Below are 24,663 nucleotides of genomic sequence, written 5' to 3' on the forward strand. Positions count from 1 at the left end.
CCATGCCACATCATTGCCCTTCCCAAAGTGTTGGCAAAGCAGAAACAGACCGACACCAACCAGGCTATTCACTGGCCATGTCATGGGAATGGCTGTTTTACCCCGACCTGTTAGTTCACTGGGAGAAGAAACATACTGTACATAGGAGAGCAGACATTAGACAAGTAATGGACTGGTAGAAATCTAGAATACTTACACTATGTATTCTAGTACTTCATCAAATTTCTTTATAAACCAAATACTGTTGTAGTGCTCTGTTGAAGTTGAGGTTTGCGCCCAGGGAGACCAGGGCAGTGGGGAGGAGGGTAGAGAGTGGACAGGGGAGGGCTGTTCCCACACTCCTCAGGTTTGGCTTTAGGGGTTTAAGGCACCACGTTAACATGGCTGATTCTTATGGAGCAACATTACAGGTTAGTGACAAACTCCTCTGCCATCCAACAATTCAATTCTATCAGAGTCCAGATGTGATTTCCCTTCACACATTTCATGTTTTCCTTATAGCTTCACAACAGAAATGCACAGCCTTAGGGTTAGTTTATGGCGAGGATCCTTATTTGCTCAATCTCCACAAGGTTAGTAGTTATTTGGCAAAGGAGGTGATATTAATCTGTCCTACTATCTGAGGCGGCAGGGTTGTTTATAGGTTAGGAATGTGGTTAAGGCAAGGTTTTAGGTTGGGGTTACAGTAAGGGTTATGGCTTCTCATAAATTGACCTACAGGCATAGGGCCTTTTTGCATACATAAATTCAATATCTTCCAAGCATCACACATGCATAAGTCCCATAAATATGCATGTTTTTCTCTGGTAGAGACTGAGTTGGTTTGGTTCTGTTCTGATATGGCTGCCTGTATACTGGTCTAAGTGAGAGAATTACAGTAAGGACTTCATTAAATAACACATTTTGTTATGGCAAAAGACCATTACACACCGCAGAGAGCAGAGTCACGACCTCACACTGCTTCACATATACTGGCAGGCCTCACACTGCTTCAAATATACTGGCAGACCTCACACAGTTGAAGTCGGAAGTTTACATATAGGTTGGAGTCATTAACTCGTTTTTCAACCACTCCACAAACTTCCTATTAACAAACTATAGTTTTGGCAAGTCGGTTAGGACATCTACTTTGTGCATGACAAGTAATTTTTCCAGCAATTGTTACAGATTATTTCACTGTATCACAATTCCAGTGGGTCAGAAGTTTACATACACTAAGTTGACTGTGCGTTGACTGTGCCTTGACACAGCTTGGAAAATTCCAGAAAATGATGTCATGGCTTTAGAAGCTTCTGATAGGCTAATTGACATCATTTGAGTCAATTGGAGGTGTACCTGTGGATGTATTTCAAGGCCTACCTTCAAACTCAGTGACTATTTGCTTGACATCTTGGGAAAATCAAAAGAAATCAGCCAAGACCTCAGAAAAGAAGTTGTAGACCTCCACAAGTCTGGTTCATCCTTGGGAGCAATTTCCAAACGCCTGTAGGTACCACATGTACTATTGTTTGTACAGATGAACAAGTATAAACACCATGGGACCACGCAGCAGTCATACCGCTCAGGAAGGAGATGCGTTCTGTCTGCTAGAGATGAACGTAATTTGGTGCGAAAAGTGCAAATCAATCCAAGAACAGCAGCAAAGGACTTTGTGAAAATGCTGGAGGAAACAGGTACAAAAGTATCTATATCCACAGTAAAACGAGTCCTATATCGACATAACCTGAAAGGCCGCTCAGCAAGGAAGAAGCCACTGCTCCAAAACCACCATAAAAAAGCCAGACAACGGTTTGCAACTGCACATGGGAACAAAGATCGTACTTTTTGGAGAAATGTACTCTGGTCTGATGAAACAAAAATAGAACTGTTTGGCCATAATGACCATCGTTATATTTAGAGGAAAAAGGGGGAAGCTTGCAAGCCGAAGAACACCATCCCAACCGTGAAGCACGGGGGTGGCAGCATCATGTTGTGGGGGTGCTTTACTGCAGGAGGGACTGGTACACATCACAAAATAGATGGCATCATGAGGTAGGAAAATTATGTGGATAAATTGAAGCAACATGTCAAGGTATTCAAGGTATTGGAGTGGCCATCAAAGCCCTGACCTCAATCCTATAGAAAAATTGTGGGCAGAACTGAAAAAGCGTGTACGAGCAACGAGGCCTACAAACCTGACTCAGTTACATCAGCTCTGTCAGGAGGAATGGGCCAAAATTACTAATTGAGTGTTTTACTTTTACTAGGATTAAATGTCAGAAATGGTGAAACTTAGTTCAAATGTATGTAAACTTCTGACTTCAACTGTATATACTGGCATGTAGATGAGGGGATTGACAGTTAAGGTAAAAGTAGAGTTGGTGTTGGCAAGTGTTTTCCATCTAAGAGAGCCGGTGAGGAGAAACATTAAGGTTAGCTGGTTAAAACACGTTAAAAACATAACAAACAGGAAAATGATCCATTAAAAAACATCTAAAAACTGAGTTGGGAATTGACAACACACCATCAAACAGTTTGTTGTGAAAGTGTGAAGTTCCGCAAAAAGACTAGAAGGAAACTATGAAGGTTCAGATAGAAAGAAAAAGGTCTGTAATCCCTTTGGTCTCAGAGTGGAGACATAAGTGGCTGTTCAGGTCAAGTGATGCACATTTCTGACTGGTCAGCATCAAATCACTAGTCTTTGCAGCACCCGTTACCATGGCAATTCCTAAAAAGTCTTCTTTAGGAGAGGTGTCAATGGAGACCTGAAGATGGCAAGTTAAAAGAACAGGAAGTGTTCAAGGAATCATAGATGTGTGTGTGTGTTGGACACCTCTAACCGTCTCAGTCCCCCCTGGCAGTGGATGGTCCTCATTTATCCAAATCATCAACCCCCATGTCTCCTGTGTCTGTTTGGGAGTGTGCGGGTAGAGCAGAAGTAGGGCCTCAGTGTCTGGGGGCTCCACAGGTTCCAAGGGTAAGGTCCCTTATGTCTTATGGGAGTCTGGAGTGAGGGGTCCGGGGGTGTTGGTCCCATCCAGGCTGTGTGTGGGGATATGGAAATGAGGGGTGAGCACCGAGGGGAACTGGAAGAAAACACAAGAGAACACAAAACAACTTCAATGGGTCAAATAGAGCAGAATTTGGGTCAAAAACAGAAGATACAGTATAGAGCAGATACACAGAGACAGAACAGGCTCGAGCAGGAACCAACGAGGACAGAAAGTGGGATGAGAGAAAGACACTGAAGTGCAGAGAGGGATGAGAGAGGATTACGATGAGAGAGAGAGGGGGGGGGGGGGTGTTCTGACCTGGAACAGGGTGTGTGCTCCCTGCTGGCGGCGGGTGGCAGGGCTGAGGGGAGCCACCGGACTGAGCGTGCTCCAGAAGTGGATGTTAGACAGCAGGGGACTGGGGGTCAGCAACAGAGTGGGCGTCTGTAAACACACACACTAGTAGTTAGGAGAAAGACAGAAACCATGTAAGGAAAAAAATAAAAATAAATTGAAACATACTCACATGACCATTTGGGAATATCTCAAAATGATCACCAATTGGCACAAAAATATTCTCAATGCTGGATTTAGAGCTGTAAGTGCTAGTATTTGAATTGAAAACAACATTCTCTTTTGTATCCATAATGGAGGTTTTGATTGTTTACCAGCAGCCCAAGGCAAAGCCAACCCAGATGAAGCTGGCCAGGGTCTGGCTCCAACGGAGCCGTCTCATGACCGCAGTAGCATAGATGTTAACCCACAGAGGGAAAATCTGAGAGAATAATGAGACCATTGTCAGGTCCTGCTGATATAATCTAATATTATGATCACAACAGGAACATGTGGTCAAACGGTCAACATCCCATTGACAGGCCAAAGGAATGACAACAGTTGTTGTCGTGGGAACTCAGTTCAGACAGAGGGGTGTTCAATAAAACTACAACACTGCTGCCATCTGCTGGGGAAAAGCTATCAATGAAGTTTGTTTACATGTCACCTCATCCCTAATCGTAAATGTATCTTCTCCTAATCAAGAATACATCTTCAACAATACTGTGAGTGTGGAGTGTAAAAATGGTGTAAAAATGCATGTGTGTGTGTGTCTCACCTGTAGCAGTGCTGGTGTGAGAGAGGCGGTGGGTAGTGAGGGGCTGTAGAGGTTCATAGGTGAGAGGTCAGAGGCAGTGACCACCAGTGTAGGAGTGGAAAGCTCCAGGACTTTAGGAGGCTTGCGGGCCTTGCCCCCAGTGATATGGCCACTCACACACACCGGAGACAAACTCATCTCCCTATTCCCTCCCTTGTCCCCGTTTCCTCCACATACCTCACCACTTGACACATGGCCAAAACTCTGCACCTGACAGAGAGAAGGAGGAAGCACACAGTCAGTTGAATCACAGAAAGCAAAAACATGAATGCTAAATCCCTCTTCGTGTTGAGTAATCTGCATCTCAGTGGATTGGACGAAGATGGACTCCATGTCGCAGAAGGTGTGTGTGTGTGCACATTATCCTTACCGCCTGTATCTGCGTCTCTGTCGGTTGGGAGGAGATGGACTCGATATCACTGTCAATCACCAGCTCCTGGGTGGAGTCCGGCACCATGCTGGGGGAGGGACTCCGAGAGGGCAACTCTGATAAACTGAAACTATGCAGAATTCGAAGATTCGAGGATTCCAAGGTCTTGGCTTGCTCAAACGCGTACACAGCCTGAGGCAGGAGGGTGGAGTGTGTCCTCACTACATCATCTATGGGAGGTGGGACTTGGAGAGGGTACAATGGCGGATTGGATGTTTCTATAGTAACCTGAGGTGGTGGAGGGCTTCTCTTGGGAGGGGTGGTCCCAAACTTGATGACTGACGGCGATGGCATTGGCTGAGAGGGTGGGTCTTGGGCCCGGTTATTGGACTTCCTGTCGGCCATCTTGTCTCCGGGGTTCTCCATCTTGATAGACTTGAAGAGCTGCCGTCCATTTTGCAGCGAGGTGAGGGTGAATGAGGTGTACAGGCCAGAGTGGATGTAGTCATTACGGTTGGACGGCTTAGTACTGGACCCTCGTGTCGCTGTCACACCTTCACTCCTGTCCCCACCCTCATCATCTCTGGATGTGTTGTCCCCCCTCTCTGAGAGGGGCAGGCCACCCCCCTCCCCATCGGGCCGAACAGAGGCATCCCCTTTCAGAATGTCTGGGTACGAGACAAAGCGGTACACAAACTTCTGCCCGTTCACCTTCTTAATGATGTTCTACAGGAGAAAACAAGGAGAGGGATGTTACATTGTGGAGAAAAAGTAGACAGCTGAACGAAAGACAGACACTCTCCTCCCTTTGCCTGTCTTTTCTCCCTCTCTTACAAAAACAACCCACAGAGTAACTTCTGCGTGGGAATGTTCCATCCTTCCTGTCTGTGCCAAACAAACATCCAATCAGACCTGTCGTTCTCGGTCTTCAGCTAAACACAACTCACCACCCCACCCACTGACAGATGCAGGCTGTCTTTAGGCCAAACCACAGAGAGAGTGGGCAAGATACACAGCAACCGAGCAGTACTCTGAAGGACTGGGTGGTGACATGTCACAGGAGTGCTTAACCACAAAGAATTCCTTGCCCACAGCTCTACCCAGCCTAGCACTAAACTAAACCTAGGGCCCTATAAAATCTGCAATGCTGAGAACGCGGACGGAATCACGGAATCCAGAAACTAAAATTGAACAATATTCAAAAAATGTATTGAACTTACAAGGAAATCAACTAAATGTATTGAACTTATAACTTCCTGAAGAGGCAACGCGGGAATGCCCGTCTGTGTTTGTCTACCACTGTGTAGCTGTTAGCGATGATGCTAATAATAACTGTCTTCTGGTAGATGGAAAGGCTTTCCCAAAAACCTTCTCTATTAAATGTTACAAATGTTACTACAAAGTAACCTATGCCTACATAGCAGAATTATTATTTGAATCAATCCAGTTGTGATTTATTTAGCAAACATGCATGCGCTACAGAAACACTGCCAACCAAACAAGTCTCTTGCTGGTGTGTACTTGAATTAAAGGGTGTCTACTAGAGGTCGATCGATTATGATTTTTCAACACCGATACCGATTATTGGAGGACCAAAAAAAGCCGATACCAATTAAATCGGACGATTTTTTAAATGTATTTGTAATAATGACAATTACAACAATACTGAATTACTTATTTTAACTTAATACATGAATAAAATCAATTTAGCCTCATAAAAAATTCAACCTGTTCAATTTGGTTTAAATAATGCAAAAACAAAGTGTTGGAGAAGAAAGTAAAAGTGCAATATGTGCCATGTAAGAAAGCTAACGTTTAAGTTCCTTGCTCAGAACATGAGAACATATGAACGCTGGTGGTTCCTTTTAACATGAGTCTTCAATATTCCCAGGTAAGAAGTCTTAGGTTGTAGTTATTATAGGAATATTTCTCTCTATACAATTTGTATTTCATATACCTTTGACTATTGGATGTTCTTATAGGCACTTTAGTATTTCCAGTGTAACAGTATAGCTTCCGTTCCTCTCCTCGCTCCTACCTGGGCTCGAACCAGGAACACATCGACAACAGCCACCCTCGAAGCAGCGTTACCCATCGCTCCACAAAAGCCGCGGCCCTTGCAGAGCAAGGGGAACAACTACTCCAAGTCTCAGAGCGAATGACGTTTGAAAAGCTATTAGCACGCACCCCGCTAACTAGCTAGCCATTTCACATCTATTACACCAGCCTAATCTCGGGAGTTGATGGGCTTGAAGTCATAAACAGAGCAATGCTTGAAGCATTGCGAAGAGCTGCTGGCAAAACGCACAAAAGTGCTGTTTGAATAAATGCTTACGAGTCTGTTGGTGCCTACCATCTCTTAGTCAGACTGCTCTATCAAATCATAGACTTAATTATAACATAATAACACACAGAAATACGAGCCTTAGGTCATTAATATGGTCGAATCCGGAAACTATCATTTCGAAAACAAAACATTTATTCTTTCAGTGAAATACGTTACACTGTTACATTGCACAACCTTCAATGTTATGTCATAATTACGTAAAATTCTGGCAAATTAGTTCGCAACGAGCCAGGCGGCCCAAACTGTTGCATATACCCTGACTCTGCGTGCAATGAACGCAAGAGAAGTGACACAATTTCACCTGGTTAATATTGCCTGCTAACCTGGATTTATTTTAGCTAAATATGCAGGTTTAAAAATATATACTTATGTGTATTGATTTTAAGAAAGGCATTGATGTTTATGGTTAGGTACAGTCGTGCAACGATTGTGCTTTTTTTTCTCGCAAATGCGCTTTTGTTATATCATCCCCCGTTTGGCGAAGTTGGCTGTCTTTGTTAGGAAGAAATAGTATTCACACAGTTCGCAACGATCCAGACGGCCCAAACTGCTGCATATACCCTGACTCTGTTGCAAGAGAAGTGACACATTTTCCCAAGTTAAAAGAAATTCATGTTAGCAGGCAATATTAACTAAATATGCAGTTTTAAAAAATATATACTTGTGTATTGATTTTAAGAAAGGCATTGATGTTTATGGTTAGGTACACGTTGGAGCAACGACAGTCCATTTTCGCGAATGCGCACCGCATCGATTATATGCAACGCAGGACACGCTAGATAAACTAGTAATATCAACCATGTGTAGTTAACTAGTGATTATGATTGATTGATTGTTTTTTTATAAGATAAGTTTAATGCTAGCTAGCAACTTACCTTGGCTTCTTACTGCATTCGCGTAACAGGCAGGCTCCTCGTGGAGTGCAAAGGCAGGTGGTTAGAGCGTTGGACTAGTTAACCGTGAGGTTGCAAGATTGAATCCCCGAGCTGACAAGGTAAAAATCTGTCATTCTGCCCCTGAACAAGGCAGTTAACCCACTGTTCCTAGGCTGTCATTGAAAATAAGAATGTGTTAACTGACTTGCCTAGTTAAATAAAGGTGTAAAGAAATATATAAAAAATAAATAAATATAAAAAATTAAAAAACGGCCAAACCGGTGTCCAAAAATACCGATTGTTATGAAAACTTGAAAATCGGCCCTGATTAAATCGGTCGACCTCTAGTATCTACACCCAAAAATGAAAATGTCTTAGTGGTCTCCTGATGTGGTTTAAACATTGTTGTAGACTTAGAACACCCAACTTTGTTGTTTTTCTATTTAAAAAGTGTGATTGAAAAGTCAGAAACCTGGACAAATCTGAAACTAAACGGAATTAGGCTAAAAAATAAAACAGATTTATAGGGCTTTATGAACCCTGGCCTCATTTTCTCAACTAGCCTCATCGATAGGCCCCTTGTCTATGCTAATGTGAGGTGTGTGTTTGTGTGTACCTTGTCATAGTAGTATCTCAGGGCTCTGCTAAGCTTGTCGTAGTTCATGTTGGGTTTGTTCTTCCTGGCGCCCCACAGCTTGGCCACCTCCTCCGCCTGCAGCAGCTTGAACTCGCCCTCCTCATTAGTCCAGCAGATCAGCTGATCATTGGTGGGGTCCAATAGGAGCTGGAGCAAGAACTGCCACAGGGTCACAGAGCTGTCCATGCTCCCCGCTACAGAGAAAGAGAGAGGGGATGTAGAAGACAGATCAGACATGCAGAGTCACCAACAGGCAGTTATCAAACTGTTGAACTGCGACTGCTCATAGCCTGATAGAGACCCCCCATTCAGAATCTACAGCCTCAGTCAACAAGCCTAACATACCTGCCTTTTTCTGCACTCAACAACGCGAAAGCAAAAAATTATAATTGGCACCAATGCCATCAGACATCAATATAAGTTCCAGCATTTTTTAATCACCTAATAATAAGTTACTGTTTGGAATTCAAGGTGATTTGAAGATCAGTGATTCTGCACAGCCTACTGCCTTGGTCAGGCTCATCTCAAACGTCCTTAAAACAGCGTTTTTTTTATTCAATCAGTTGTGACGACAAGCTGTTTTCTAAAAAACGTTTGGAGAAATGCTGTACACATTCATTCATTTGCTCCAAGACCTCTCCATCACGGTTGACAACTCCACGATATCCCCCTCCCAGAGTGCAAAGAACCTTGGCGTGACGCTGGACAACACCCTGTCGTTGTCTGCAAACATCAATGCAGTGACTCACTCCTGCAGGTTCATGCTCTACAACGTAGAGTTCGACCCTACCTCACACAAGGAGCAGAGCAGGTCCATTTCCAGGCTCTTTTCATCTCCCTACTAGACTACTGCAACTCGCTGTTGGCTGGGCTCCCTGCTTGTGCCATTAAACCCCTGCAACTTATCCAGAACACTGCAGCCCGCCTGGTGTTCCACCTTCTCCCATGTCAACCCGCTCCTCCACTGGCATCCAGTCGAAGCTCGCATCCACTACAAGACCTTGAACACTTGACGCGCCCCCACCCCCCTCTCCCCCCCAAACATTTCTGACTTGTAGAGGTGCAGAAGACACTTGGAGGACAACAAAGGAGCAGGGAGCTTTGTGCTGTAGTCCTCAGCTGTGAACTTGGCAGTGAGCGAACACAGAATTTGAGAGGAGAGCTCTGCTGTATAAATATGTCATATATAGGAAGTAAGGGGGATGCTACTCCAGTCGAGGCCCATTAAATGGCAAGGTGGAGCCCACACCTGGGATAGGGACGGGACTAGGGTTGTTTTCAAACTCAGGAGCAGCATTCGTTTTTCAAATAAAAAGGTAATTGACAAGGAAAGCTCAAAACTGATTTCAATTGATTGATTGGGCCTATAAATGCTAAACAGAAATGATACAACATCATAAATAGCCTTAAAGAGTAACTACATTTAAAAAACAACGAATACATTTGTAACCGGCCTATCTGGCATCGATATGAGTCAGAAACAGTTATTCTTGTGTCATAATTGACTACAAAAAGTCAGTCTTGCCTAAAACGGAGCTTGGAACATCCGTGCGTCACAACAGGTAAATGAAGGTTGGGTTTTGATGTGACGATGTACACTTGCTCACTAACATGGGGTGAGCAGTTGTGGTGATGGTGCTCGATCCAATAGCATAGACAGGTCTACCCAGCAGAATGACTTTGTTTACATAAGACAACACACATTACATGGTTTTACTTCAGAAATACTGCACAAAACACCTTAGATGTAAAATTGCGCAACCAAAACATTCTGCAAAAACGTTAAAATTAGACTTCTTGAGTTATCATTCTGGGAATTTTGAGGAAGTGAAATGTGCTTCTGCAGAATCGGTCAGGAAACACCTCCAAGACTGAAATCTGGTTTTTCTAATGAGCAACAGAAATGCACATGCCAATCAGTGGGTTGATTGGTTTTTTAACATCAAAGTAAGCTACAGTGCATTCGGAAAGTATTCAGACCCCTTAACTTTTCCCACATTTTGTTACGTTACAGCCTTATTCTAAAATTGATTAAATAATTTTTTTAAACTCAATCTACACACTAATGAAAGTGAAGGTTAAGAATTTTTGCAAATTTATCAAATAAAAAACTGATACCTTATTTAATTAAGTATTCAGACCCTATGAGACTCGAAATTGAACTTAGGTGCATTCTGTCTCCATTGTTCACCCTTGATGTTTCTAAAACTTGATTGGAGTCCACCTGTGTTAAATCGAATTGATTGGACATGATTTGAAAAGGCACATGTCTATATAAGGTCCCACAGTTGATAGTGGATTATGATTTTTCAACGCCGATGCCGATTATTGGAGGACCAAAAAAAGCCGATACCGATTTAAAAAATATATATATATATATATATATATAAAAAAATATATTAAAAAAAATAATAATAAAATCGGCCAATTATATATATATATTTTTAATAATGACAATTACAACAATACTGAATGAACAATGAACACTTATTTTAACTTAATATAATACATCAATAAAATCTATTTAGTCTCAAATAATGAAACATGTTCAATTTGGTTTAAATAATGCAAAAACAAAGTGTTGGAGAATAAAGTAAAAGTACAATATTTGCCGTGTAAAAAAGCTAACGTTTAAGTTCCTTGCTCAGAACATGAGAACATATGAATGCTGGTGGTTCCTTTTAACATGAGTCTTCAATATTCCCAGGAATTAAGTTTTATGTTGTAGTTATTATAGGACTATTTCTCTCTATATCATTTGTATTTCATATACCTTTGACTATTGGATGTTCTAATAGGTACTTTAGTATTGCCAGCCTAATCTCGGGAGTTGATAGGCTTGAAGTCATAAACAGCGCAATGCTTGAAGCATTGCGAAGAGCTGCTGGCAAAACGCACGAAAGTGCTGTTTGAATGAATGCTTACGAGCCTGCTGCTGCCTACCACCGCTCAGCCAGACTGCTCTATCAAATCAGACTTAATTATAATAAACACACAGAAATACAAGCCTTAGGTCATTAATATGGTCAAATCCAGAAACTATCATTTCGAAAACAAAACATTTAATCTTTCAGTGAAATACGAAACCGTTCCGTATTTTATCTAAAGGGTGGCATCCATAAGTCTAAATATTCCTGTTACATTGCACAACCTTCAATGTTATGTCATAATTACGTAAAATTCTGGCAAATTAGTTCGCAACGAGCCAGGCGGCCCAAACTGTTCCATATACCCTGACTGCGTGCAATGAACGCAACAGAAGTGACACAATTTCACCTGGTTAATATTGCCTGCTAACCTGGATTTATTTTAGCTAAATATGCAGGTTTAAAAATATATACTTCTGTGTATTGATTTTAAGAAAGGCATTGATGTTTATGGTTGAGTACATCCGTACAACGATTGCGCTTTTGTTAAATCATCCCCCGTTTGGCGAAGTTGGCTGTCATTGTTAGGAAGAAATGGTCTTCACACAGTTCACAACGAGCCAGGCGGCCCAAACTGCTGCATATACCCTGACTCTGTTGCAAGAGAAGTGACAATTTCCCTAGTTAACTTCTTTAGGGGGTGTGGGACGGTAGCATCCCAGCTGGCCAACATCCAGTGAAATTGCAGAGCTCCGAATTCAAAAACAGAAATACTCATTATAAAAGTTCATAAAACATACAAGTGTTATACATCGGTTTAAAAGATGAACTTCTTGTTAATCCAACCACGGTGTCAGATTTCAAAAAGGCTTTACGGCAAAAGCATACCATGCGATTATCTAAGAACAGAGCCCAGCAGACAAATCATTAAACAGTTACCAGCCAAGTAGAGGAGTTACACAAGTCAGAAATAGCGATAAAATTAATCACTTACCTTTGATGATCTTCATATGGTTGCACTCACAAGACTCCCATTTACTCAATAAATGTTTGTTTTGTTCGATAAAGTCCCTCTATATCCAAAAACCGAAAAATCCGAAAAGTATCAGTAAAGTTCGTAGAAACATGTCAAACGATGTTTATAATCAATACTCAGGTTGTTTTTAGTCATAATAATTAATAATATTTCAACCGGACAAAAGCTTCGTCAATATAAAAAGGAAAACAAGGCGCGCTCTCGGTCGTGCGCATGAAAAACCTCTGGGACACTGCAGTGTCCACTCATTCAGAGTGGTCTTACTCCCTCAGTTTTCAGAATACAAGCCTGAAACAATTTCTAAAGACTGTTGACATCTAGTGGATGCCATAGGAAGTGCAATTTGAGTCCTAAGTCAATGGAATCTGTATAGGCAGTCCATGGAAAACTACTAACATAAACAAATCCCACTTCCTGGATGGATTTTTCTCAGGTCTTCGCCTGCCATTTCAGTTCTGTTATACTCAGACATTATTTTAACAGTTTTAGAAACTTGAGTGTTTCCTTTCCAAATCTACTAATTATATGCATATCCTAGCTTCTGGGCCTGAGTAGCAGGCAGTTTACTTTGGGCACGCTTTTCATCCGGAGGTGAAAATAGTGCCCCCTACCCTAGTGAGGTTAAAATAAATTCATGTTAGCAGGCAATATTAACTAAATATGCAGGTTTAAAAATATATACTTGTGTATTGATTTTAAGAAAGGCGTTTATGGTTAGGTACACATTGGAGCAACGACAGTGCTTTTTTTCGCGAATGCGCTTGTTAAATCACTTGTTTGGCGAAGTAGGCTGTGACTCAATGATAAATAACAGGCACCGCATCGATTATATGCAACGCAGGACAAGCTAGATAAACTAGTAATATCATCAACCATGTGTAGTTAACTAGTAATTATGTTAAGATTGATTGTTTTCTATAAGATACGTTTAATGTTAGCTAGCACCGTACCTTGGCTCCTGCTGCACTCGCATAACAGGTAGTCAGCCTGCCATGCAGTCTCCTCGTGGAGTGCAATGTAATCGGCCATGATCGGTGTCCAAAAATGCAGATTACCGATTGTTATGAAAACTTGAAATCGGCCATTCCGATGAATAGGTCGACCTCTAGTTGATAGTACATGTCATGGCTTGGTTTTTGCTCTGAGGTTGAAGGAAGTGTCCGTAGACAGGATTGTGTCGAGGCACAGATCTGGGGAAGGGTACTAGAAAATGTCTGCAGCATTGAAGGTCCCCAAGAACACAGTGGCCTCCATCATTCTTAAATGGAAGCAGTTTGGAACCACCGAGACTCTTCCTAAAGCTGGCCGCCCGTCCAAACTGAGCAATTCGGGGGAAAAGGGCCTTGGTCAGGGAGATGACCGAGAACCTGATGGTCACTCTGACACAGCTCCAGAGTTCCTCTGTGGGAGAACACCACTCCTCCAATCAGGCTTTTATTGTAGAGTGGCCAGACAGATGCCACTCCTCAGTAAAATGCACGACAGCCCACTTGAAGTTTGCCAAAAGGCACCCAAAGGACTCTCAGACCATGAGGAACAGGATTCTCAGGTCTGATGAAACCAAGACTGAACTATTTGGCCTGAATGCCAAGTGTCACGTCTGGAGGTGGCAGCATCATGCTGTGGCAATGTTTTTCAGCGGCAGGGACTAGGAGACTAGTCAGGATCGATGGAAAGATGAACGAAGCAAAGTACAAAGAGATCCTTGATGAAAACCTGCTCCAGAACACTCAGGACCTCAGACTGGGGCGAAGATTCACCTTCCAACAGGCCAACAACCCTAAGCACACAGGCAAGACAATGCAGAAGTGGCTTCGGGACAAGTCTCTGAATGTCCTTGAGTTGCCCAGCCAGAGCCCGGACTTGAATCTGATCTAACATCTCTGGAGAGACCTGAAAATAGCTGTGCAGCAATGCTCCTCATCCAACCTGACAGAGCTTTAGAGGATCTGCAGAGAAGAATGGGAGACACTCCACAAATATAGGTGTTGCAAGCTTGTAGCGCCATACCCAAGAACACTAGAGGCTGTTGCCAATGGGGCTTCAACAAATTACTGAGTAATCAGAAATAATATCAAATCCCCAAATTAGTACATTTACAGTACCAGTCAAAAGTTTGGGCACACCTACTCATTCAAGGGTTTTTCTTTATTTTTTTTACATTGTAGAAAAATAGTGAAGACCTCAAAACTATGAAATAACACAAATGGAATACTGTAGTAACAAAAAAAGTGTTAAATCAAAAGATATTTTAAATTTGAGATTATGTACGTACGTACAGTTGAAGTCAGAAGTTGACGTACACCTTAGCCAAATACATATAAAAACTCAGTTTTTCACAATTCCTGACATTTAATCCCAGTAAAAATTCCCTGTATTAGGTCAGTTAGGATCACCACTTTATTTTAAGAATGTGAAATGTCAGAATAGAGAGAATTATTTATTTCACATTCACAGTGGGTCAGAAGTTTACATGCTACCAAATACTAATTGAATGTATTGCCTTTAAATTGTTTTACCTGTTTGGGATAGGGGGCAGCATTTTCACTTTTGCATGAAATGCGTGCCCAGAGTAAACTGCCTGCTACTCTGTCCCAGATGCTAATATATGCATATTATTAGTAGTATTGGATAAAAAAAACTCTGAAGTTTCTAAAACTGTTTGAATGATGTCTGAGTATAACAGAACTCATATGGCAGGCAAAAACCTGAGAAAAATCCAACCAGGTAGTGGGAAATCTGAAGTTTGTAGTTTTTCAAAGCTTGGCCTACCGAATACACAGTGTCTATGGGGTTAAGTTGCACTTCCTAAGGCTTCCACTAGATGTCAACCGTCTTTAGAAACTTGTTTCAGGCTTCTGCTATAAAGGAGGGGGGAATGGGAGCTGATGGGTCTGGCAGAGTGTCTCAGGCTCGTGACCCGCGCTCCCGACAGAGTTAGCTCTCGTTCCAGTGCTTTGCTACAGACAATGGAATTCTCCGGTTGGAACATTATTGATGATTTATGTTAAAAACATCCTAAAGATGTATGGAATCAATCGTTTGATATGTTTCTACGACCTGTAACGGAACTTTGAGTTTTAGTGCTCATGAAGATGGATTACTGGGCTGAACACAATAACAACTCGTGGCTATTTGGACATAAATGATGGACTTTATGGAACAAATCAGTCATTTATTGTCAAACTGGGATTCCTGGGAGTGCATTCTGATGAAGATCAAAGATAAGTGAATATTTATCATGTTATTTCTAACTTCTGTTGACTCCAACTTGGCGGATATTTCTTTGGCTGGATTGGGCTCTGAGCGCCGTACTCAGATTATGCTTTTTCCGTAAAGTTTTTTTGAAATCTGACACAGCGGTTGCATTAAGGAGAAGTCTATCTTTAATTCTGTGAATAACACTTGTATCTTTTATCAATGTTTATTATGAGTATTTCTGGGATTTCTGTGGCTATCTGCAAAATCACTGGATGTTTTGGAATCAAAACATTACTGCACGTAACGCGCCAATGTAAACTGAGATTTTTGGATATAAATATGCACATTATCGAACAAAACATGCATGTATTGTGTAACATGATGTCCTATGAGTGTCATCTGATGAAGATCAAAGGTTAGTGATTAATTGGATCTATATTTCTGCTTTTTGTGACTCCTATCTTTGGCTGGAAAAATGGCTGTGTTTTTTTGACTTGGCTCTGAACTAACATAATCATATGTTGTGCTTTCGCTGTAAAGCCTTTTTGAAAGCGGACATGATGGGTAGATTAACAAGATGTGTATCTTTCATTTGCTGTATTGGACTTGTTAATGTGTGAAAGTTACATATTTCAAAAAAATATTTTTGAATTTTCCGCGCTGCCTTTTCAGCGGAATGTTGTCGAGGGGTTCCGCTAGCGGAACGCCTGCGCTAGAAAGGTTAACTTGGGTCAAACATTTTGGGTAGCCTTCCACAAGCTTCCCACAATAAGTTGGGTGAATGTTGGCCCATTCCTCCTGACAGCGCTGGTGTAACTGAGTCAGGTTTGTAGGCCTCCTTGCTCACACGCGCTTTTTCAGTTCTGCCCACAAATGTTCTACAGGATTGAGGTCAGGGCTTTGTGATGGCCACTCCAATACCTTGACTTTGTTGTCCTTAAGCCATTTTGCCACAACTTTGGAAGTATGCTTGGGGTCAATGTCCATTTGTAAGACCAATTTGCGACCAAGCTTTAACTTCCTGACTAATGTTTTGAGATGTTGCTTCAATAAATCCACAATTTTCCTCCCTCATGATGCCATCTATTTTGTGATGTGCACCAGTCCCTCCTGCAGCAAAGCACCCCCACATCATGATGCTGCCACCCCCGTGCTTCACAGTTGGGATGGTGTTCTTCGGCTTGCAAGCGTCCCATTTTTTTCTCCAAACATAATGATGGTCATTATGGCCAAACAGTTCTATTTTTGTTTCATCAGACCAGAGGACATTTCTCCAAAAAGTACGATCTTCGTACCCGGTTTTGTCGCGGTTTTGTCTCACCAGGGGTGATGGTCGGATTCGCGTTTATCGTCGAAGGAATGAGCGTTACACCGAGGCCTGTACTCTGGAGCGGGATTGATTTGGAGGTGGAGGGTCCGTCATGGTCTAGGGCGGTGTGTCACAGCATCATCAGACTGAGCTTTTTGTCATTGCAGGCAATCTCAACGCTGTGCGTTACAGGAAAGACATCCTCCTCCCTCATGTGGTACCCTTCCTGCAGGCTCATCCTGACATGACCCTCCAGCATGACAATGCCACCAGCCATACTGCTCGTTCTGTGCGTGATTTCCTGCAAGACAGGAATGTCAGTGTTCTGCCAAGGCCAGCGAAGAGCCTGGATCTCAATCCCATTGAGCACGTCTGGGACCTGTTGGATCGGAGGGTGAGGGCTAGGGCCATTCCCCCCAGAAATATCTGGTAACTAGCAGGTGCCTTGGTGGAAGAGTGGGGTAACATCTCACAGCAAGAACTGGCAAATCTGGTGCAGTCCATGAGGAGGAGATGCACTGCAGTACTTATTGCAGTACTTATTGCAGTTGGTGGCCACACCAGATACTGACTGTTACTTTTGATTTTGACCCCCCTTTTGTTCAGGGACACATTATTCAATTTCTGTTAGTCACATGTCTGTGGAACTTGTTCAGTTTATGTCTCAGTTGTTGAATCTTATGTTCATACAAATATTTACACGTTAAGTTTGTGGAAAATAAACGCAGTGGGAGGACGTTTCTTTTTTTGTTGAGTTTAGCATTAGTTCCTTTCACCTCTATAGTGGCATCCAGCTTAAGCAAGGCCCAGCTCCACTTGTTTATTAAACTCTCTGGGATATGTGGGACCTTGGCCAAATAGCCAGGGAAAATGTAGAGCGCCAAATTCAAAAAAAATGATATAAAATCAAACTTTCATTACATCACACATATAAGATACCAAATTAAAGCTACACTCGTTGTGAATCCAGCCAACATGTCAGATTTCAAAAAGGCTTCTCGACGAAAGCATAAGATGCTATTATCTGATGATAGCACAACAGTAAACAAAGAGAGTGTAGCATATTTCAACCCTGTAGGCGCAACACAAAACACAGAAATAAAATATAAATCATGCCTTACCTTTGACGAATTTCTTTTGTTGGCACGCCAATATGTCCCATAAACATCACAAATGGTCCTTTTGTTCGATTAATTCCGTCCATATATGTCCAAAATGTCCATTTATTTGGCGCGTTTGATCCAGAAAAAAACTGCTTCCAATTTGCGCAACGTCACTACAAAATATCTCAAAAATTACCTCTAAACTTTGCCAAAACATTTCAAACTACTTTTGTAATACAACTTAAGGTATTTGTAAACGTTAATAATCGATCAAATTGCAGACGGGTCTATCTGTTTTCAATACAGGATGACAACAAACTAACGATACTTTTCTAGTCTTGCGCAACTCTCAAACAGTACACATTACGTTACACTGATTCCAGATGGCCGTTCTTCTTCATTGCACAAAGGAATAACCTCAACCTATTTCCAAAGACTGGTGACATCCAGTGGAAGCGGTAGGAACTGCAAACAGGTTGATTAGAAATCTAGTATCCCAATGAAAACTCATTGAACAGACAGTGACCTCAAAAAAAAAAAAAATCTGAATGGTTAGTCCTCGGGGTTTTGCCTGCTACATAAGTTCTGTGATACTCACAGACATGATTCAAACAGTTTTAGAAACTTCAGAGTGTTTTCTATCCAAATCTACTAATAATATGCATATCTTATATTCTGGGGATGAGTAGAAGGAAGTTGAAATTGGGCACGCTATTTATCCAAAAGTGAAAATGCTGCCCCCTATCCTAGAGAAGTTAAGAAGCAACACCTAATTTTCACCAAATTTTCTCATTCTGAATATTAGCCACATACTGTAGTGGGAAAACATTTTTTCACAGATAGTAGTTAGCTAGTTAACATTTCACAGATTGCCAGGGTCCAGTAAGCAACTAATGCGTTATAACTTGAGGAACGGCAAGGGGTCGTATAACGTTACCAGTTAATACAATAGTGAATTGGTTAGGTTACTAACATTAGCTCATCTGATGTTGTAACGTTAGCTAGCTAATGTTAGTTGTCTGACTATTAGCCAGCTAATTTTCACACCATAATCTCAATTATTTGATCAGTTAAGTTGGCTAATGTTGCTCAACATTTCTCTGGCTAGCTAACGGATAATTTGATCCAGCTAGCAAGATGCTTAACAATACTTGTTCCACCAGTTTCTCCCTCACCTCAAACTTTCCAAAATTGCCAGTTATTTTTCAGTTACAGCTCATGAAGTACGCTTCATCACCTTCTCACCCCGTCTCTGTGGTCAGGCTTCTCACATACCTCTTTGTTATCGTTCAAGGGATGCGCTGCTGTAAGTTAACTGGCAAACTTCCTTTCCACTCTCCTGCTGTCTTTCCAGAGCGTGCGCTGATGCAGTAACCAGCAAATCGGTTGTCTCTCTCTTCAGTCACATGCTGCATTCTGTTGTGTGAACGATTGGCTGAACCTTGGATACAGCCAGTATTGCTCCAAATGCGCATCACTCGTTCGCATACCCCCCCGCGCCCAAACTTTTCTCATCGGATCTACACGAATCATGAAGGTCACTTATTTTGGATTAAAAATTGTGACTTTCATCAAAAGATGACTAGTTTGTATCCCTGCAAAATGCTATGCCATTAAAGCTCAAACTACGCTAAACAGCACTATCACAATAACCATGTCTACTTGGCGGCATAAGAGTGGACATTATGGGCATAGTCATAGTTTGACTGTTTATTGGCCTAACATGCTGACCACACCGCTCACGTTGCAAAATAAAAATGTACACATACATGTTATTCAATCATTGACCACACACTCCTCGCGAGCGTCTGCGTGGCCAGGCCCTAAAACAGAAATTGGTTATATTTGTGACGCTCAACGCGCTGCATATCCGGCCTCTCCCATCTCCTCATTGGTTTTTAGGAGCATATACCCACGTGGGTGATTGAAATATGAACTTAGGTCTACACTCCGGTAGGTTGTAGTAATGCTGTAAAGTTGGTTGCCAACCGCCTTATAAAGTTCAAAGAAGAAAAAGACGCCTTAAGGAAGGAGGAGAGATGACGAGAAACAAATTCGGTTAACTGTTTTATCTGTGGATTAATTGTCGGAGTTAAGGACATTGTGCATTTCAGGTAAAATAACAACACAATGTTTAATTGGGCTCCAGAGTGGCGCAGCGGTCTAATGCACTGCATCTCAGTCCCTGGTTCGAATCGAGGCTGAATCACATCTGGCCGTGATTGGGAGTCCCATATGGCAGCACACAATTGGCCCAGCATCGTCCGGGTTTGGCCGTCATTGTAAATAAGAATTTGTTCTTAACTGACTTGGCTAGTTAAATAAAGGTTAAATAAAAAAAATATATACCAGGACAAATTAGCTAGCAACAGAAAGCTAGCTAAATTGCCATACATGTGTAATGCTTTTTGACCTGTCCCCAAATTAATATAATTGGTTCTGAGTTTGTTTTGATATTTCTACCTGTGTCATGATTGCTTCTGGTGTGGGTGAACAAAATCAACGTTCACGCACGTCCAGTTCGGTCAGCATGTGGAACAAACTGCAAAAATCACTGAAGCTGGAGACTCATATCTCCCTCACTAGCTTTAAGCATATAGATGGGCTATCTACCTCATCCCCATACTGTATTTATTTATTTATCTTGCTCCTTTGCACCCCAGTATCTCTACTTGCACATTCATCTTCTGCACATCTACCATTCCAGTGTTAAATTGCTATATTGTAATTACTTCGCCACCATGGCCTATTTATTGCCTTAACTCCCTTATCTTACCTCATTTGCACACACTGTATATATACACTTTTTTCCCCTACTGTATTATTGACTATGTTTTGATTATTCCATGTGTAACTCTGTGTTGTTGTATGTGTCGAATTGCTATGCTTTATCTTGGTCAGGTCGCAGTTGCAAATGAGAACTTGTTCTTAACTAGCCTACCTGGTTAAATAAAATTGTAAAAAATGTGTCATAAATACCAAAAAAAGCCTCTTACATCAGAACTGAACTGATAAGAGGTATACATTTGATGCACTCTGCATATATATTTTTTTATACAAGCAAGCAGGCCAGATCAGGTTGTGTAATGAACACTACCTACAGTGTGTGTGTGTGTGTGTGTAAGAGGCTTAGATGAAAAGTAAATCTGCCCTGACTCATCTATCCCTGACACACCCCCACTCACAATCCGTCTCATTCTCACAGTGTAAAACGGTACAGACTGGCTCAGTGAGGCCACCAAGGGACACAAGATTATAGATATGATTAGAGCGTTTCTGATTATGTAACGAGGACGAAACAGCACTCAGCTAGGACCCACAGAGCAGACAGTGATGTCACTTGTAATATATGTTGCAGTTAAGTTGTCGTTTGGCCACCCAAACAATATCATAATATTATATAACAAAAATCCCTAAGATATGGTGTAAAAATGTGATGCATAGTTAGCAGTTAGAAAAAAGTAATGTCAACAACTAACAGTTAGCTAGCTTGAAATCACAGACTCTGTGAAATGGCCATGTTGTAGCTAACAGTTAACGCTAGTTGCACGAAATCAACCACTTGTTAGCTTGCCAAATGCTGATATTTTGGCTAGCTATGCATTTACCTAGATTGCAGCTAGTGCAATTACTTATATCATTAATTTCCCTACGTTGTCACATAGCTAGTTTCTCTAAACTGCAAGATATCTAGGTTAACTACAGTAGCTTACCTTGCTAGTCGAGCTCGTTGAAAATTTGAGCCACCCAGAAGTGTCGATACAACTCCCAAAACATGACAGAAAATGAGCTTGCTAGCTGAGTAGCAAATGGCTATCTAGTTACGCCCTTTAAGTGAAAACTATAAAATTGCCATATACATTTTTGGAAGGGAAAAATGTGTGCTAATCTTTAAGAACAGGGAATTAAACGCATGCTGAGATCACTTCCCCTTGTTTGCGTTCCATATGCGGGTTGTTATCTGTCCCCGCCGTGGTTTTGAAGTGTCGTCGCGCCAACCACTTTTACTTTCAGCTACATTTGTCTCGACAAAAATGTTTTCAACGATGCTTCCTTCACTTTCGCTGTTGACCGAAAAACACGTTACATGTTACATTATAATCTAATTTCACAAGTTACATTGTAACAGGCAAGTTTGCAAAGACTTGACTGTTGTTGTCATGCCTCTGCTATGCTCGTCGCGAGAAGCATTCGCGCGTGGGAGGCATGGTGAGAAATATTGCGGCAACAGCTTCTTCTTCTTCTTCGTGTGAATTTCCGGGAGACCAAATGCTGTGTTGCTTATTGTTGCATTCGCAGGTCGGAGTGCGGATTGCACGTTTTGGTCCCCCTCAAAAAAGGGAATGGGAAAATCTTTGAATTGCACCTCCATCTAACCCTGCACCATCTAACCCTTACAAGCATTTCCTAGATCCTCAAGGTTCTCACCAAACTGCAGATGTCACAAACAGGAATATTATTTTTCATTTGATCTACCTCTACACTACCCCACTGATCACCCCGTTGAACAGCGCCCTGTTCCAGTGAGCAAGCATGCCACAGTTTGATCCCCGAGCTCAACAAGACAGACAGGGTATTCTCAGTCTCGCAATTGCCACTGGGTCTTACATCTCACCAAACTGCAGGTGTCACAAACACCAGAAATAGTCTTCTTCATTTGATCTACCTCTACACTACTGATCACCCCGTTGAACGGCACCCTGTTCCAGTGAGAAAAGCATGCCACAAGTTGAGCCCCGAGCCAAGTGACGTGAAGTGCTCGCTTCCTCTGGGCGAGGATGCACAAAATAATCTAAACAATTCCACTTTTTAAAACTTTCACAGATTTAACCATTCCCAGTTTGTCCTTTACCCAGCTTGACGCAACACATGCGTTGGCCAAAAAGCAGGAATCCACTCTTTCCAAAAAAAATAACTTCCACTGGTCCAAAATCTTCTCCGGTAGGATTCACAGGGCAAATATTGGAAGTCTCTACCACACCTGTCGCCACAGGTAGGCCCACTTCATCCTGGTCTGGCTCAACCTCAGAGCGCTCACCACTGCCGACCAACTCCAATTTGAGATCCTCAAGGTTCTCAAGAGAGCATGAAGAACTAAAGGTAAGTTTAAATGGTTTGTATTCAGGAGACAAAAGTACATACTCAAGAGTCAAAAGTGTGTACTCAGCAAACCAAGGTCTGAACTTAGCTCCATTCTTACGCTTTTGTGTCATCGCACCTCTTCCAGAAAAAACGTTACATTTTCTAGCTAGCTAGTTATGATTCCATGCATTTGATTTCTTCAGATTATCTCCATATCTAGCTAACTATCTGGTTGTCTTCAGAGAAAGCTACGAACGAGACTACAGATCCAAACTCACTTCCCTTGTGGCAACCGGGTGTGCCCAAATAAGCGCTGAAGGCTATTCGTTTTTTATGTTTTTTTCTAGTTGTAAATTTGTGTTATGTCATTTATTTAATAATTATGCATTCACAACAAAATGTGTAATTTCGTAAATACCAGCATACGACTGGGTAAAATACAAATTGTTGATACAAAATATATTCCTTTTGATTTAGAAAGTGAAAGCAGCTCTGGATATTCTTTTATGGACAAAAAAATTGCCAAACAATCACACATCAATACCTCCGTTTGATGGTATTTCCCAGTTCAAAACGTGAATGCACCCAACTCGTATTTACAACTTAACTGGTAATTACCACTTTCTCACTTGGTTATGAACAAAGCATAAGCTTTTTTATTTCTGCCTTTCAGGTGTCCCGTTATCCTGAAACACGAATCCAGGTAGGCGCCACATATTCTGTTATAAAATAATAGGTTATAATAGGCTCTTTTCTGTTTGATATCCTTCCTTTCACTGCATTATACGTGAATCCGACATGTAAAATGTATTTATGCTTACATATGCTTTTGACAGTACAATGTTCAGCGCAGTACTAAAAGGTCAGAGGTCAAACTAAACTCAAGACAACCTGCTCAACAAATACCCCATCTGACCATAGTGTGGCAGCCTGGCACCAAATATTGATTTTATTGAGCATCAGGTTTTCAAATGGGGAAAGAATGTACCCAATGTACTCCGTGTCTACTGTCCAGAGATTGTATGCTGCCCCGGGAAAATAAACGTTTTTTTCTGTACCGTGGAGACATCTGGGGTGTGCTATTGGAGTGTCTAACTCATACCTCTATTGATCAGATGCTTCAGTGGCAGTGGTGAACTTAAATTCAGCTACTTCCATGTCGTGGATATGTTTCATTATCACGAACTAGCCCCAAACAAAGTATATGGTCAGCTCATAACAAGCATAATTTATGTAAAGGGAACTTGTATGAGACACAGTAATATAGGCTAGTAGGTTATTATACCAAAACGGTGTAAGTAATGTAATACTTTAGTAATGTTATGTTAGTTTAGCTAAGTCTGCGAGCGTGTGTTACCTGTGCAGTTCACAGTATTAAGGGCACTAGATGAAGAATTATTAATAGAATAGTCATGCCAGATTGGAATTGCTGCATGACTGTACACATGGATATTTACCAGATCAACAAAAAAATACTAGTTTACTATAGAATACTACAGTACTTACTAGTTGCTTTTGTGGAGCGACAGGTAACGATGCTTCGTGGGAGGCAGTTGTTGATGTGTGCGGAGGTTCCCTGGTTCGAGCACAGGTAGGGGCGAGGAGATGAAAGGAAGTAACACTGTTTCACTCTGAACACCTGTGTGTAACGGAAGAAGGCTACCAGAAACGTGTTGTCACTGAAAGAAACTGTCAGCTGCAACTGTGATAAAGC

General features: G+C 41.7%; 1 protein-coding gene across 1 annotated transcript; it reads right to left on the bottom strand.

The window, feature by feature from the left end:
- Window positions 1-2,238: 2,238 nt before the first annotated feature.
- Window positions 2,239-22,036, bottom strand: LOC120025122 (ETS domain-containing protein Elk-4-like). Its single transcript, XM_038969563.1, has 6 exons — window positions 21,581-22,036; window positions 8,331-8,545; window positions 4,493-5,218; window positions 4,084-4,332; window positions 3,291-3,416; window positions 2,239-3,065 (listed from the first exon to the last, which is right to left on the bottom strand). Exons 2-6 carry the CDS (start codon window positions 8,535-8,537, stop codon window positions 2,967-2,969), a joined length of 1,407 nt encoding a protein of 468 aa, XP_038825491.1. The 5' UTR covers window positions 8,538-8,545; window positions 21,581-22,036; the 3' UTR covers window positions 2,239-2,966.
- Window positions 22,037-24,663: the final 2,627 nt, after the last annotated feature.

Source organism: Salvelinus namaycush, chromosome 2, assembly GCF_016432855.1.
Source record: "Salvelinus namaycush isolate Seneca chromosome 2, SaNama_1.0, whole genome shotgun sequence".
NCBI classification, from domain to species: Eukaryota; Metazoa; Chordata; class Actinopteri; order Salmoniformes; family Salmonidae; genus Salvelinus; species Salvelinus namaycush.